Genomic DNA, 17,170 nt, shown 5'->3' on the forward strand with positions numbered 1-17,170 from the left:
CTGTAGGCATGCAGGTCTGAGACCTACTGGTTGTATTCTTATTGACAGATAATGCCATATTCTGCACCCTACAATGACTTTCTAAGTTGTTTGCAATAGCCATTATGCATCATGCATGAAACTTTAAAATATTTTACCTCAATTATTTCAAACACTTACCAGCATTAAAAATTCCTTATTAATCTGTATTAATTTATTTTATATTTATTGCAGTTACGGGACTGGACCGTGCCCCAGTCCCTCCACTCACAGCGGTGCAGGCCCCCCCGGGCCTGCACCGCTGCCTGCCGCGGCGTCTTCACCGCGAGGGAGACGCCACCGACTTCCGTCGATGGCCCCGCCCCCCAGGCGCACGCAGGGACTCCCCTCTTAAAGGGGCCAGCGCGGGAAAATTGAGGATTGCCGGCAGATGACGTCAGACGCTGCAGGGTATATCACCCTGCAGCTCAGAGAAGATCTTTGCCTTTCAACAAGGTTCCTGGTCTCCAGTCTGCTGTTGCTGCGTTCCTGGTTTGCTCTCGTCTCGACCCGGCTTGTCTCCTGACTCTCCTCCGCTCTTTCCTTGGTTCAGATTCTTCGTCCCGTTCTTCGCTGCCCTCCTTGTCGGACTGATTCTTCTGGATCTCAACCCCTGGATTGGCTGTGGACCGCTCTCTGGACTTCGACCCCTGGATTGGCTGCGGACCGCTCTCTGGACTTCAACCCCTGGATTGGCTATGGACCGCTCTCTGGACTTCGACCCCTGGATTGGCTGTGGACCGCTCTTCGGATTTCGACTCCTGGACTGGCTTTTTGGATTATCTTCAAAGACTACATACGACCTGCTGGAGGCGCCAGCCATCTGGAACCTACGACCTGCAATGAATCCTCTTTACAGAAATCTAGAAATCATCATAACTACAATAAAATATCATTAATCATCAGAACAGAACAGGTGCAGAGCAGAGCTAGGACAATTCACATTACAACTAACATGAAAAAAATATTCAAATTCAGCAAAAACAATCAGCAAATTCAGCAAAAAAATATCCCTCAGAGTTACTTCACTGCTATTTTGTGAAGTAACACAAACTCCTGCAAAGAAAGAGATGTTTAGAACCTTGCCAGCAATGAAACCCTAATGTCGTCCTCTAACTTTTAATTTGAGAAGGGAACCAGTGTAACTTATGTAAATAACTCTCAATCCCCACACCTCTTGATGTAAACAATTAACTGCGCATTCCTAATAGACCTTCATAATAGGCGTCATTGTGTGGCAATCCATGCCTGTCAATCACTCTGCCTTATGTTTAATCATAGGTCAGTCCATAGTACATTTTTTTAAGGATTTTTATAGTGCTGTAGTGCTCCGTGTGTTTAAAATACTAAAATTATCCACTGTGCTGTTAACACCTCTAACCAAGCTTTATATCTTCTTAGTACTTAATACTCAGTTCTTTGGTACTTAGCTTTTAGTTGCGAAATCACAACTCCTGCCCAATTTTTCCAATCGGATAATCCAGCAATGCGATCGATACCACATTGCTAAGTCTGTGCCCAGAACCTTGCCAGACCATACAGTCACAGCACTGACTCTCAGGACTCAGATAACAGCAAGCTTATGAAAAAGCAGCAATGTAAATACTACACCAGACCCTAGAACATTAATACATCACCTACTGAAATAAAGAACAAGATGGACTACTACAGAGAAACTACATGGTGAGCAGAAATACTGCACTTCAGTCACACACACACAGGCAAAACAGAGACCAACCTTTACCTAATATAGAAATTGTTGAGGTTCACGGGGCATGACGTTCAGATGCGTGCGCGTGTGCTGTGTGTGCGCGCATGCGAGACATCATCGCGCGCACGCACACGGGCCGGTTGCTGTGAATACTTGAGTGGGTTTGCACGCGCTTGTGCTGGGAAAGGACTCCGACGAATGACAAGAGGATTCCCTCAAGCTTTCCCTTTAGCTGCCCGGCCTGCATCGCCAGAAGACTATGTGGGAGATCCAAGTCATCCACGTTGCCTTGGCAACAGGATTCAATTGTAAGAGGCTGGTACTGATATTTATGCTCTGCGAGACTTATTTTTTATTGGGTTTTTTTCTATATATTATTACAGTCTCTGTTTAATTATTTAATTATTTAATGTTGGAGTATTAGCTTTGCTGGATTCCTCATGTTAAACTGTTTGAATATTTGAGTATATTGCCTGTCTGGAAATCAGCTGTTTCCTGTTCTCATCTGACACTGCTGTCTGGATTTGATTTGTCACGTCATTTGAACTTTGCTTGACTGTCCTGTCCTCAGGTTCATTCCCAAGTTTTATTAAATATAAGTTACATTATTTGAACTGTTTCCTGTTTTGAACCGCCTCTCGGCTATTCAATTCATATTGATCAGCCAATCCAAGGATCCATGAATACAATAGATAACAGAAATAAGAGACTACAAATTTGCTGCTGGGGTCTACACTCTCCTGGGGGACTTCTTGATCTGCCACTGGGGTCCATACCTTCCTGGGGGACTGCTTGATCTGATGCTGGGGTCCACACCCTCGTTGGGGACTGCTGAATCTGCCACTGTGGTCTCTATGCTGAAGGGGGACCCGGGGTTACCTCCCAATCTGCCATTGAGGTCTCCTTCCTCCTAGAGGTCCACTCAGTCTACCACTGGGATCCACACTCTCTTGGACCACTCCACCTCCGGATCTGCTGCTGTCCGGTTCTTCTCCCTTGGTAGGAGGGTTTTTCCTGGCTTTGGTTTATAGCTCCACTAGGCACATGGCTTGTTTAGCATTCAGTGATTCAGCCTCTGCACAGTCTCAGCTTTCAGTGATTTTAGCTCTGCTAAGCTCATGGCCAGTCATGCGCTTACCCAAACTGGATCGTTTATCTTCTGTCAGCCAGAAAACTAAGACCCAGGCAAGACATTAGAATGAGAATATGTGCACACTCTTCCATCCTGCCTGGCTTTTTTTGTTTTTGTCTGAGAACTGGGGACCCAAGGGTCTGACTCCCCTTGTTAGTCAGGGTGAGAATCTGTTTGTTTCCTAGAACTGTTTTCAGTACTTTTTTTCTCTCTAAATCCCTCTCGCATTCAGAATTCTCCAATGTAGGACTTTTCCAGTCATAGTTCTGTAATTTAGGATTTTATTATCCATTGATTTAAAGTGATATTTCACTGCAAGTTACCAACAGTAGGCCAGGGGACTGTGATATGCAAATTCCCCTACCTGAGTCTCTGACTCATCTGTTCTATGGTCTTTTAAGCACTTTCACAATAAGAGATCTGGTAATCTTTTCAATCTTATTCTGGGTTCCTGGGCTGGTGGCTCATGTTACATAGCTCCATTGTCCTCTTTGTTTTCTCTGCTGCAGTTCACTTAAATGGTAGCATGCTCTTTAACCCTCTCTCCCTTGGGGGGGGGGGAGGGGTTCACCAGAAAGAGCTGCGATTCTCAGACCCACCCTGGGATGAGTTCCTGCTGCCACTTCCCACCCAAGGAGAGAAATCACAGCTGTTGCCCACAGGACAAAAAGAAGTGGGGTGGTAGGGGAGGAAAATGGGCAGCAAGGCAAAAGAGTGGGATGTGGGGGGAGAGAGGGATAAGCTGGAGAATGGGAATTAAAGAGGGGGAATAATACAATTGAATAGGCAAAACAAAACATGGCAAAATAAAAAAAAATAATAAAAAGATGAGCAAACTAAGAAAAAAAATACAGTGGAAAACAGGAACAATTCGTGAAAATGATAAAGTAAAAATAAATGCAGGGCAGTGTGGGATAGAATTTTCCCCAGCTCCTAAAAATGTTTTTCAAAAATATTCTATCCCTTACAATTTGTCTGTGGTGTATGGTCTGTCTGGGCATGGTGTCTCTCTTAGTATCTGTATGTGTGTGTCTCTGTCCATGAGTCTGCCTGTGTTTGGTGCGCTGTGGTCTGTGTGTGGTATGGTCTTTCTGCTTCTCTCTCCCTCTCTCTCTCTGTCTGATTGTGGTGCACAGTGATACCCCACATCCACACCTATTTGTCCATGTTTAGGTATGGATGTGGGGTAGCGCTGTGTCTTTCTGCCTGGGCATGATGTCTTTCTGTAAATCTGCATGTGTGCATGCGTCTCTGTATGTGTGTCTGTCTGTGTCTGGTGTGCTGAACTCTTTGTCTGTTGTGTTCTTTCTGCTTCTCTCTCTCTCTCTATCTCTCTGTCTGATTGTGGTTTGCCTGTTTGTCTTTGTTTGGGTGTGGATGTGGGATATCTGTGTGCCCGGGTGTAAGGTATCTCTCTCTATGCCTTTCTGTCTGGGTGTGCAATATCTATTTCTGCCTGTGCCCATGTTTTGTGTGTCTGTTCTTGCTCCCTCCAGCAACTTGAAGGGAAACAAGCTGGAGCTTTGAGCAGCATGGCTTCCCGGTGACTTGGCAACTGATTCAAGAGCTTTTTGATTGGCAAAAGAATGACGCCAGTTCAGGAATCCTGGATATCTTTTATGTGTATGTGTCTGTGATGTATGGGTGCGTGTATTATATACAATGCAATCTAACTTGGGGGGCCCCAATCAACCACATTGATGGAAGGGGGGCCATGGCTTGAAATGTTTGCTCACCCCTGCTTTAGCAGATCAGAACAGTTCTTCTCTGAATTTGACCATGCAATGCAAAGGCTATTATGAAGTATGTCCATGCATTGGGTGGGCAGCCTCGCCCTGGTTAATGTCTACAGCTCATTGTAAGGTAGAGGTTTTTGGCAATCCTCTTTTGGGTTCTACATGGCACATTCAGCGTGGCATTAGATGTGAAGTGGAGATGTGGCTTACCTTCACCTTGGGCTCTGCCAGGGATAGTGGACTCTTTTCTCTCTCTTGCAAGCTGCTGGACACTGGGCCACAGAGAGAATACCATTTTAGATCTCACTGTGTACAAAATTGTTCCTCTCCAACAGGTCTCACTCCTTCCTTCAGCTGTTCAGCCAACTCCTGCCTCAGTGCCCCCATGTTGGTTTAGCAGACTTAAACTCACCTTACCTAGGATTATTACAAGCTTTTAACCAAAGAAAACATTTATCTGTTTATTGGATTTCTATACCATCACTCTGTGTTCAATCCTAATGGTTTACAAATGTACAATCACATAAAAAACAAATATATAATCATTATAAAATAAAGAAAATTAAAAGAAAGCTTAAAACAGATCTAAAAACTGAAAACCATAATCTGTTTTTATCAAACTCTCATATGCAAGCTCAAGCAGCCAGTTTATATATATATATTAGCAGCTGCTGTCTCAGGTTATAGTCCCTGGCTCACAAAACTGCTGCTGCCTCAAGCTGGACCTGAACACCTAGAGGAACATTTTATAAAACTAATTAACCACAGAATCTTGAGGAACCCAATTCTGACTCTAGCTTAAGAAAAAAATTGGTTCTGAAGGAGGAAGAAGGAGCTTAGAGAGAGAGGTACAAAAACTAAAGGGAAATAATAGTGAAAAAGAATAAGATCTGCTACCTGCTCTTACAGTACAGTTTACTCCTGGGAGAATTCTGTTCAAAAATCTTAAAAAATTTTAAATTCTGCGCACAAAAACTTAAAATTCTGCAAAATTCTGCAAACTTTATATTGGTCAAAATAACACAATTTACATGACAGTCTTTAAGTAATTACATTTTAAATTAATACAGAAAATAGTTATTACTTTGAGATGCAAAATTTTAAATATTTTGAGCAGAATTTCCCTAGATATTCACTGTAAGAGTGTCCCTTCCACTCACTCCCCGCCACCTCTAGGCTCAACCCCTTCCACTCTATTGCCAGTCCCAGAGTTTGACCCCTTTCTCAGTACTACCCCTCATACAGGCTCCCTCTCTCACACACTTGCTCCCTCACTCTCTCACACACACAAATCCCCTCATACAGGGTTCCTCTCTCTTGCATACACACCCACACAAGCTCCCTTTCTCTCTCTCACATTCATCCTCACACAGGCTACCTGTCTGTCTCTCATGTACCCCTTCACACAGGCTGTGTCTCACACATACACAATCCCCTTCACACGGGCTAGCACCCTCACATGCACACAATCCCTTTTTCATACACACACTCCTTCACAATCTCCTCATATAGGCTCCCTCTCTCTGAAACCCACACTCAAGCATCCCCCCCCCCCGCTCTCTTACCTCCCATACTCTCTCTCACACCCTCCTGCTCTCTTTCACACCTTCCCCTCTCTCACACCCCTCTCCCTGCTCTCTCACCTTCCCTCTCCTCTCTCACATCCCTTCCCCCTCCTCTCACACACACACACATTCACTCTCATTGGGATCTTCATCTTCACCACGAGCAGAGCACATTCCATTCATGGCACATGGGGGCCTTCATTTTTGCGGCAAATGGCATGCGTCCCATGGCACCGGGGGCCTTCATTTTTGCAGTGAACAGGGTGTGTCTGCGGCACTGGCAGCCTTTATCTTTGCCGCAAGCAGAGTGCATCCCGTGGCACGTTGGGGGCCCTCATCTTTGCGTGCTCAGTTTGTGGCATGCTAGGGTCTCATCTGCCATTTTCTGCACAGAATTGTCAAATTCTGCAAAGAAAATGGCAATTCTGTGCATGAGGGGGGGGAATTCTGCGCTCCGCAATAGCACAGAATCCCCCCAGGACTAACAGTTCTTCTCATTTTCCTCCTCCTGGAATCTCTGGGTTGCATGTTTCAGTAAACCGTTATGATGGCAAAACCGAATGGCGCTATACAAAACACATTAAATGAAATAAATAAATAAATAAAATATGAGTCACCTGCTCTCTGCTTCCCCACCCCAAAAAAACATCAGCACAAAAGAAGTAATCGGGAAGAAGATCTTAGGGCATAAGAAAGACAGGAAAATATAGGTGCATGAAAGAAAATAGAACAGAATGTAATTAGAGAGAACAGGAGTGGGGGTGGGGGCGGGCGTTTGAGGGGAGCATGGGAAGAGGAAGATTACCATGTCTTAGATTGTTTTTCTAGATGATCACCCTGAAGTCCCTGCCTTCCCCAGATTTAACTATAGGTGTGATTTCCCATAAGAACGAGAATGAGATCCCTTCAGTTGCCTCTGGGAACTAGAAAATCCACGTGTGGAAAAGGCCCCAGCACTACTAGGAAAGCCTGCCATGCATTCAGATCTGCCAAAAACTAGATTTTTTTTCAGTTTCTGATATCAGCCCGAAAATTTTAGAAAGCTCCAATTTCACATGAATGATCTTTAATTATACAGATTCCAGAGGCCTACTAGTGGTTATAGCCTAGTGCTAACACTAGAAACCATAGCAACGGTGGCTTCGGAGAACTTGTAAGGCATTTAAGGTGACCTAAACACTTACTGGAAGTGATCTACTAGCTACTGCTCAATAAAATGTTTTCAAGTGATATATGGAAGGAGCATTTTGATAACGTTTCATAAAATAAAAACACTGGGGGCTATTTTGACAATTGTTAATTCAACCAAACAGGAAATCTATTACTTAGGGGTTTCATTCGATCCTATTGCAAAGTCCTTTGGGCTGGCTGCAACACAAATTGCTTTCCCAGATCAGCTGGAGCAAGTACAGATCTTGTGTGTGCTCGCAGCACCCTAACTGACCAAAGCTTTTTGTCCGAATAGGATCTTTGGTGAACTGGGATCCCAAAAAAGTATAAGTTGTATAAATTCAAAATATTGTGTACAGATTGCCATGCTTTTCTTTGATTTAAGGAAAATGAAGCTAAATAATGCAAAGATTCATAGTTTCTACTTAAACGGTAAACTGTAAAATCACCATTGACTCAACATAAGAACATAAGAACATGCCATACTGGGTCAGACCAAGGGTCCATCAAGCCCAGCATCCTGTTTCCAACAGTGGCCAATCCAGGCCATAAGAACCTGGCAAGTACCCAAAAACTAAGTCTATTCCATGTTATTTATTTATTTATTTTATTTATTTATTTATTTATTTAAAGAATCTTCTATACCGATGTTAGTCGAAACATCACCTCGGTTTACATGGAACAAAAGCAACGGAAATTACAAGTAACAGGGGAGGGTAGGGGGTACAAAAAACCAATAGGAAAGCAGAGAAGCATAGAACAATTAACAAGTGAACTATAATGTCATAAGAACAAGTTCATAGTCAATTAGCAATGGCAGTGGCTATTCTCTAAGTGAACTTAATAGCAGGTAATGGACTTCTCCTCCAAGAACTTATCCAATCCTTTTTTAAACACAGCTATACTAACTGCACTAACCACATCCTCTGGCAACAAATTCCAGAGTTTAATTGTGCGTTGAGTAAAAAAGAACTTTCTCTGATTAGTTTTAAATGTGCCCCATGCTAACTTCATGGAGTGCCCCCTAGTCTTTCTACTATCCGAAAGAGTAAATAACTGATTCACATCTACCCGTTCTAGACCTCTCATGATTTTAAACATCTCTATCATATCCCTCCTCAGCCGTCTCTTCTCCAGGCTGAAAAGTCCTAACCTCTTTAGTCTTTCCTCATAGGGGAGCTGTTCCATTCCCCTTATCATTTTGGTAGCCCTTCTCTGTACCTTCTCCATCGCAATTATATGGGCAAGTAATTATTCCTGATGCTCTAGATGTGTACATCTGAGAAATTGGATAGCAATGGATGGAAAATTTAAGAAGAGCAAGGGAAAAGAAAAAATACTGGCTCCTGTGTGGATAAAACTATTTATTTAGAATTATTTCTAGCCCGCTCCCTCCCAAGTTTGGGACAGGATACAGTAGTACATACATAATAAAACAAAACAATAACCATAAAAAAGAAACAACTGACAGAAGAGAAATCCTGATAAAGGAGAATTACAAGACACCCTTCATAAAAGGTCTTACTAATGTGTTGGGTAAAAATTAAAAGGTCTTCTTAAGCTTCCTGTTCCTGTATTAGATGTCTTCGGGGCCTTTCTGAACTCTTCAGAGATGCATAGCTGAACAGGCAATGAGTTCACGGTGAGGGGCCAGAGATGGAAAAGGCTCTCTCTCTTGTTGAATGGAGTCTGGCAAACCTGTGGAAAAGAATCTCCAAGAGTTGCAGGCTGGATGAGCATGAAGATCTTCATGAGCAAGATGGCATGAAGTACTGGAAGGCAGAGACATATGACAAGATGGGAATTTGAGACTAGGATATACTCCAGCCTCATCTCTTCTAGGATCCTTCCCCGGAAATAGTTTCTCATCATTTTTTTCTCAAACATTGCTGAAATATATAAAATAAATAAAATTGAGTAAATGTCTGGTCATGTTATTCTCCTTTCAAATTTTCAGAGAGAAAATACCATTACAGTTGCCAATTATTTAAATGTCCTGGAAATAGTGCAAATCTTTTTGACAAATAAAGTGATTAAAGAAAAAAGAATAATGGAACTTGCCCAAAAAATAAAATGTAACAGGATGATGATGAAAAAGTGCAATGTTAAGCAAAAAAAGAAACAAAAATGGTCAAGGTGAATGAAAGTATGAAATGGAGCAACAACCACTACTAAGCAAATACACCAGTTAGGAAACCTCTTAGATGTCTATGAAGCATATGAAAAGTATGACCAAGCGATGCCATTAAAAGATACAAAAGCCATACTTATGACAGATGAGACTGCTCTTGCTGAGGGCCCAAATTACTGGAGCAATATTGTCTTTGTTTGTTAAATCACACTGGAGAAGATGGCTAAAAGATAAGAAGGATTACATATTCACAAAACAATGGGGTCAGATGCATTACACCACAGAAAGGAACTGTGAAGGACAATAGGAAAGAGTGGTGAAGCTTTAAGGCTCATAGGGATTAAGCAAATACCAAGGGACAGATGACTTATGTGGTTTCCAAAAGGTTAACAAAGCAGCCAGGATATCAGACCTGTATGGTTAAATTTGCTTGCATATAAGCAATTGAAAGCATTGACAAAGAATACAGTTATGGAGTTTAAGAAATATATAGTAATATAATAACATAGTAAATAATAGCAAATACAAATCAATTGGCCTATGCCCTCTGCCCAGTTTAAATTTTTCCTCTCTGGTTCTCTGTTTTGAGTAGATGAGCATATAGATTCCCACGCTTAAACCAACATCAGCTCTTCCCATTCTCCACCTACCCTCCGCCCATGTCTTTTACCCAACTTCTCAACCTTATTCCTTTTGATGTCCTCTATATCCTACCCAAGCAAGTTTAAATTATATTGCAATGAAGGCCTCCACCACCTGTAGTGGTAGCCTATGCTAGGCTTTGTTGTTTTCCTGTTTCTGTATGTAATCCAAAGACCAAGCCCCCTCCTATGTCTTACCGCCATATTTTGTAAATAATTCACACAGCTAGATGGAGACAGAGATCAACAAGCTTGCTGATGTCACCCTTTATTTATTTATGTTAGCGTTTCTTACAATCCATTATCTCTGTAATACAATCGATGTGGAGTAAAAAATAGGCATCCATGCTGGCTTCAGCTTGTCAGTATTATCTGTAATAAGCTAACTGGATATACTAAATTCAAACCAATTAACAGAACTTTCTTTGTTTTTTTAGCGGACTTCCAGAAGAATTAGGAAGAAGATAGACCGAAGACAAAGAAAGAACATAGCAAAAATGACTCACCTGCAGTGAAGAAGAAATAAGTCACAGCTCTGCCACCTCCGGTCAACCTCTGACTAAAGGAATATACTAGTTTGACAGCCAAGGGTGAGTCCAGGACTGTTCTGACTGGACTCAAGGAAAGGAAATTATCAGGTAAGAACTAATTTTACCTTCCTCTTCATCAAGTCAGACCAGTCCAGACAAACAGGATATACCCAAGCTACTCCAGAATAGAGCAGGATATGTCAAACCCACTGTCAACACCTCAGAAGCAAAAGACACCTCCTCCTGAACACCAACATCCGAGTGATATTGTTCACAAAAGGAATGTAAGGAAGACCAAACGGCTGCCTTACAAATCTCTAAAGGTAACACCAAACTCAATTCCATCCAACAAGTAGCCTGAGCCCTGGTGGAATGAGCCCTCACTTGTGTAGGGAGAGATCTATTCAACTTCATATAAGCTGCTGTAATGATTTCTTTAATCCAACATGCTATGGTAGCTGTAGACGTTGCCTCACCTTTCCACACTCCACTATGTAGAACAAATAGATGAGATTTTCTGAAAGCATTAGTGACCTTTAGATATCTTCTGACATCCAAAGTGTAAAGAATCTTAAATTCCACCAAATCAGGCTGCCTTTTAAATTCTGGCAAACAAACTGACTGTTCATATGAAGGTTGTTGCCACCTATGCAAGAATGGAAGGAACTGTAAAAAACCTGACTATATCCTTTCATGATCACTAAAAAGGGTTCTCTACAAGAAAACACCTGCAACTCCAAGACTCTCCTAGCAGAAGAAATGGCCATCAGAAACAAAACATTCAAGTAAGTAGCTTCTAGGGAATGTATTTGAGAGGTTCATATTGCAACCCTGCTAAGAAGGTCAACACTAAGTTCAAGTCCTACAATGGAACTAGAGACCATAGTGGAGGCTAAATATGTTTATCACCTCTCAAATAATGTGACACATCTAGATGGGACAACAGAGGTCTATCCAAAACATATACCTATACACAAGAGAGCAGTCACCTTCAGTTTTAAGAAATTGAGAGCCAAACCTGTATTCAGACCATCCTGAAAAAAATCCAGAATCAGTGGAATTGATGCTTTATTCGGATTACAGTGTTGACCAGCACACCAATCCTCAAATATTCTCCAAATTCAGACATAAACCAAGAACTTGAAAAATTTCCTGGCCTTTAGAAGAGTAGCTACAACCACGGGTGAGTATCCTTTCTTTGCTAAATGTGCCCTCTCAAGGATCGGACCCTGCGAAGGCAACTCCTTGTTGGCCACAAATCTCCAAGGTCTAATCTTGTAAGATCTGTGTATCAGGAATGCCAAGGCCAATCCAGAGTCTCCAGAATCACTAAACCTGGATGCTTCAAGATTTTCAGAAGTACCTGACCTATAATGGGCCATGGAGGAAACACAGACCTTATTTCTGACTGAAAAACCTCCATGCCTTCGCATTCCTGGCAGTCACCATCAAGTCTACTATCAGAAGCCTCAACTTGGCTACTATCTGACCAAAGGCTACCAGCGAGAGCAACCATTCTCCTGGATCGCCTACATTGGCAATTGAGGTAATCCACCTGGACATTTTTCACATTTGCTATGTGTGACACCAATAAAGCCCTCACATTCCTTTCTGTCCAAGCGACAAGGAAATGTACCTCCATCAACACCTACAAACTTTTGGTTTCCCCTTGATGATTTACACATGCTACCAGAGTGGCATTTTTGGACATTATCTTGACCACCTGATCCTAGAAAATGGGCGCGAACTTCAAAAAGACTAGTCAAATTGTCTAGTCTTCCAAATGATTGATGGACCACTGTTTTTCCTTGGGACTCCACCTTTCTTGTACTCAGTGATCCAGACAAAGAGCTCTCCCCCAACCCCTGCATCTAGATAAACTGGTATCCATTGTAATCATCACCCAGTTCATGATCTCCAGATCCATTCCCAGTTCTAGGTTTTTGGGATTCAGCCACCATTGAAGGATTACCTTGACTGTCTCCAGAACCATCAGTCTTATGGAATAATTCTGTGACCAGTGATCCCACCTAGACAAACCTCGTGTGCACCCTTGTACAGAGAACCAAGTCCAGTGCTGCTGCCATGGAGCCTAACAGCGACTATACTGTTGGATTCTTGACTGAAAGCAACACCTGAACCTGATAGGGTATTTTCCAAATTCCTTGATCCATTAAATGAACATGGCCCCGCTATGTATCAAACCATGCTCCCAGATATTTCAGAATTTGAGACAGCTGCTGACTGCTCTTGGGAAAATGTACTATCCAGCTCAATCCTGCAGGAACTGAACTACCCTGCAAGTGATGAAGACGCTCCCCTGGAAGGACTGCGCTCTTATCAACCAATCATTCAAGTAAGGATGAACCAAAATGCCCTCCCTGCATAGCGCTGCTACCATCACTATCAGCACTATTGAGAAAGTTCTTGGAGTGGTGACTAACCCAAACTGCAGCACTTGAAACTGGTAATGGCAATAAAAGTACCGCAAAATGCAGGACATGCTGATTATCCAGCCTTATTGGAATCTGCCGATAAGCCTCCGTGCGATCCAAAGCTGTCAGAAATTCTCCCTCTCTCATAGCCAAAATCACTCTGCAGTGTTTTTGTCTTGAAATATGTCACCTTCAAGAATCTCTTGACCTGCTTCAGATCCAAAATGTCTTGAGGATGACAAAACAAAGGTAATAACAATTGAGACCTTCCTGTTCTTTTGGAAAGGGAATACTTCTTCAAGTAGAGAAGCCTTGCTAGACCAGCTTTTATTGCTTCCCTTCTCCTGACAGATTGGCATGAGGAAACCACAAAAGTATCTGAATTGGGTGGAGTCAAGATGGCGGACATAGCAGTCGCATAGCGTTCTGGCTCCAGTGAGTTTTTTCCTCTGAACAGCATTTCCATGTATTTTCTGCAAAGAAAAACAACAATGCCAGCTAAAAGAAAGGGCAAAACCAGAGCTTACCCCTCGATCTCGGCGATCCCGTCTGGCCAGAGGACAATCGCGCAATGCGTTGCAGCTTCAGGTACAATTGGGCAGAGTGCTCTGGCTGCTGAATCTCAGAAGGGAGCTGTAGATTCGGCTTCGGAGGTATCCCTCAGCCTGTTGGATGATAGACCACCACCTTCGACACTAGCGACGTTGACGCTGCAGCTACCAGGGAGCCCCGAAGTGTTAGCTCCTGGAGTGCAGCCTGAGGGGGCGGTGTCGCCGAAAGAGCCCGTGTGAACCCCCGTGGAAGACGGGTAAACCTCTCTGGGTGAGAACGCTATGGGAAGGAGAGAAGAACTGATGTCCACTGGAGGAGCGGTTTTGGGACAGGATTCCCTTTCCACCACCCTGAGTGAGGTAATGGCAGAGAAACCACAAGTAGTCACTTTAGACTGCTTGTGGAATTTATCATCAGCTATGGCAAAGGCTGTAATGGACTGTTCTTTAAAAATTAATTCAGTAGCCAGTCAGCTAGATGTTTTGAATAACAACTTTGTTGGTCATAAAACCGAAGTCTCAGGGAAAATAATGGAACTGGAAACTGGACTGAAACAAGTCAAAGAAGTACAAACTGTATTAATACAAGATTCTGGGATGATTAAGAGGAAAATGGAGAAAATTGAGAATACACTGAGACATTTAAATCTGAGAATTATTAATTTTCCAAGGGTTGTTGGAGAGTTACCTAGGATAACTGTGAATCGGTATCTACAAATTGTTCTGGAAATTCCCGCGGATAAGACTCCACCCCTGGAGAAAGTGTATTTCTTGCCTATTCGAAAAATCCAGTTGATACCATCTACTCAGAATATGCTAGAGAATCTGACTGAGTTCTTAGAATCATCCTCTTACGAAGTTGCTGAAAGATCAACCTTACTGATTTCATTTTTTAATGAAAACGATATGGGAATATTAATGAGAGCTTATTTTAAAAAGCTTAATATACCCTTTATGGGAATGTGTTTGCATATATTCCCTGATTTGATGAAAGAGACTCAGCAAAAAAGAAAAAGCTTTCTAGCCTTAAGACAGGAGGTTATAGCTTTGGGAGGCTCCTTCATACTTAGGTTCCCATGCAAATGTGTCCTTAAGTATAGAAGTGAGAGTTATGTATTTTTGCAATTAGAACAGTTGAAGGCCTTTGTTGATGCGAAGAAACTGGAACACCAAATGAGTGGTGGCTTAAATAGTCCAAATATAAATACCTGAAGTTGTTTGCCTTTACAATTCATAGAATGAGGTTTTTCCTTCATTTTCTCCCTATTTTTGCAGTGCAGCACCCCATACCTAGATAGTGGTCTAATGGTTGTATTGATCAAGGAATATTTTAGTAAAAGAACCTGTTTCCTTTGCAATTTCTTTAATATTGTGTTAAATACAACATGTTTTTGTAACAAAGATTATCTTTGTAAATGTTTGATTAAAATTCAATAAAGAATAAATAAAAAATGTTTTTTTAAAAAGTATCTGAATTGGGATGAGAAAATTCCAGACCATAACCATATTAAATGATGTCTAGACTCACTCATCTGAAGTAATTTGGGCCCATCTCCAATAATAAGGAGATAGATGACTGCCTGTCTCTAGAACCAGAGATAGGGGCCCCCAGGCATTCATTGTGAGGCCCGAGTGGATACCAATCCAGATGATTCTTCCTTATCTCCTCTCTTAGCATAAAAGGACTGGTACCTTATAAAGGTTCTCAACCTTTGGACATTAGCACTCTTCCCCTTAAAATGCCTTGAGGCCCAAAACCTACCACGGGAGAGAAAACTCCGAGAAGCAGCTTTCAGTTTATCCTTTAGAAATCTGGGTATTTTAAAATCATCCCAAGCCTTCGCCATCTTCTCTATATTCTCTCCAAAAAAAACCCAACCCTTAAAGGGGAGCTTCGTCAAATTAGACTTGGAAATGACATCTGCTGACCAATGTCTCATCCACAGAAGCCTCTTAAAAGCTATAATTGATGCCACTCCCCGGGCAGATGAATGCACCAAATCAAAACAAGTATCTACAAATATCCTGCAGCAAGCTCCAACAGAGAAGGGTCTCCCAATGAGCCTTCATGCGCATTCACAATCCAGACCATTGCAACAATACAACTGTATGCAGCAATCTGAAGCACCACACTGACCTCTTCAAAGGTCTGCTTAAGCATTGACCCAATCTTCCAGTCCTGAGCATCTTTTAGAGCTGCACCTCCCTCTACTGGGATTGTGGTACTCTTGGTCACTGAACAAACGAAGTCACCCACCCTGGGAAACTGAAACCTCTCACTATGCTGAGGGTCCAAAGAATACAATTTAGATAGTGTGTGACCACTCTTAAAAAATTAGCCTCTGGTGATACCCACTCCAGAACTATCAAATGTAAAACCACTTCATGCAATGGGAAAAGCTTAGATGGCTTTCTAATACTGACCATGATGGGGGTCCTCTGAGGAGTTGGATGGCTCCTTATTCTTGTCCTGTGAAATTAGAGACCTCAGTTCCTCCTTACAGAACAGGCAAAACAGAGCCTGCCTCCTCAACCTCACGGGGACATTCCCCTTCAAGTTCCTCATTACTGACTCCCTAGGGACATTTATTAAACCCTTCCAGATAATCTTCAGAGGCAGAACGATCCTCATCCAACACTTTCTCTTCCACTGCCCTGGGTCTCTTTTTGCTCTTAATGGGCCCTGCAGGTGGTAAGGAATCGAGGGTAACAGCCTCCTTGCTCTACCCCTCCGTAAAAGGTCTGCAGCTTTTTTGCGATTTCCATAGAAGAAACTTGCCCTGATATAGTCGAGTCCCCGTTAGGCCTTGAGGCCCCCACTGTGACTAAAACGTTCTCTTCAGGATTTAAGGAGGGCCACACACTCTCTTACAAAATGGCCACTGGGGCAGATGCAATAACCTTAGCCCTGCCGGGAGGAAGCTGTCTGATCGCATCTCCAACCAAGAAACCCCGATCCAAAACTAATTCCTGTCCATGGATGGAGCTCTCCCTGAGCCCTATTACAGTTTCAGCAATATTTGCTCACTCCCCCTGCTTGTTCCTTATTAGCCCACAGGCTGAGAGAATGCAGCTCTTTTCTTGTTCTCTGCCTGCACAGCCATAATTGTGCTGCCAAAAACACCGACGGTATCAGCACTTCAGCTATTCCCTGAAGGAAACTCCAAAAATGCTTAATCCTCCTCTGCTACATCCGCAGCTGCTTAGCAGAGCCCTTCCTTCCCTTTGATTACTGTTTGTATTTTTGTTTGTTTTATTGCTGCAGAACAGAGAGCCCCAACACTTAAAGGGGAAGCACTACATAAGAAAAGCTTAAGGAGAAGAGCCTTAACAATAGTCGGGGGGGAGAGGCAAATGGGTAAAAGGAGGAGAGGGGAAGAAAAAAAAAGAGAAACACAATTTAGCCCCTCTGGAAGCCCCTGGTCCTGGTCTGCTCCACCGAGTGAGGGAGCACAGGGCTTTCACTTTGAAACTGTATCTTTTTTTTTCAATTCACAATAATAATAATAATAATAATAATGATAATAATAGCACTAAAGAAGCTGCTCAA

At 42.6% G+C, this 17,170-nt stretch overlaps 1 protein-coding gene across 1 annotated transcript in view; it reads right to left on the minus strand.

Annotated features, from left to right (window-relative positions):
• Positions 1-8,553: 8,553 nt before the first annotated feature.
• The window catches only part of NMI (N-myc and STAT interactor), a 77,692-nt gene continuing 69,075 nt past the window's right edge, over positions 8,554-17,170 (minus strand). The window contains exon 11 of the mRNA XM_029605458.1: positions 8,554-9,221. Within this exon, the coding sequence (XP_029461318.1) occupies positions 9,201-9,221 (21 nt within the window). The 3' untranslated portion in view covers positions 8,554-9,200. The remainder of the gene's footprint in view (positions 9,222-17,170) is intronic.

The sequence above is a fragment of the Rhinatrema bivittatum genome, chromosome 6 (assembly GCF_901001135.1).
Source record: "Rhinatrema bivittatum chromosome 6, aRhiBiv1.1, whole genome shotgun sequence".
NCBI classification, from domain to species: Eukaryota; Metazoa; Chordata; class Amphibia; order Gymnophiona; family Rhinatrematidae; genus Rhinatrema; species Rhinatrema bivittatum.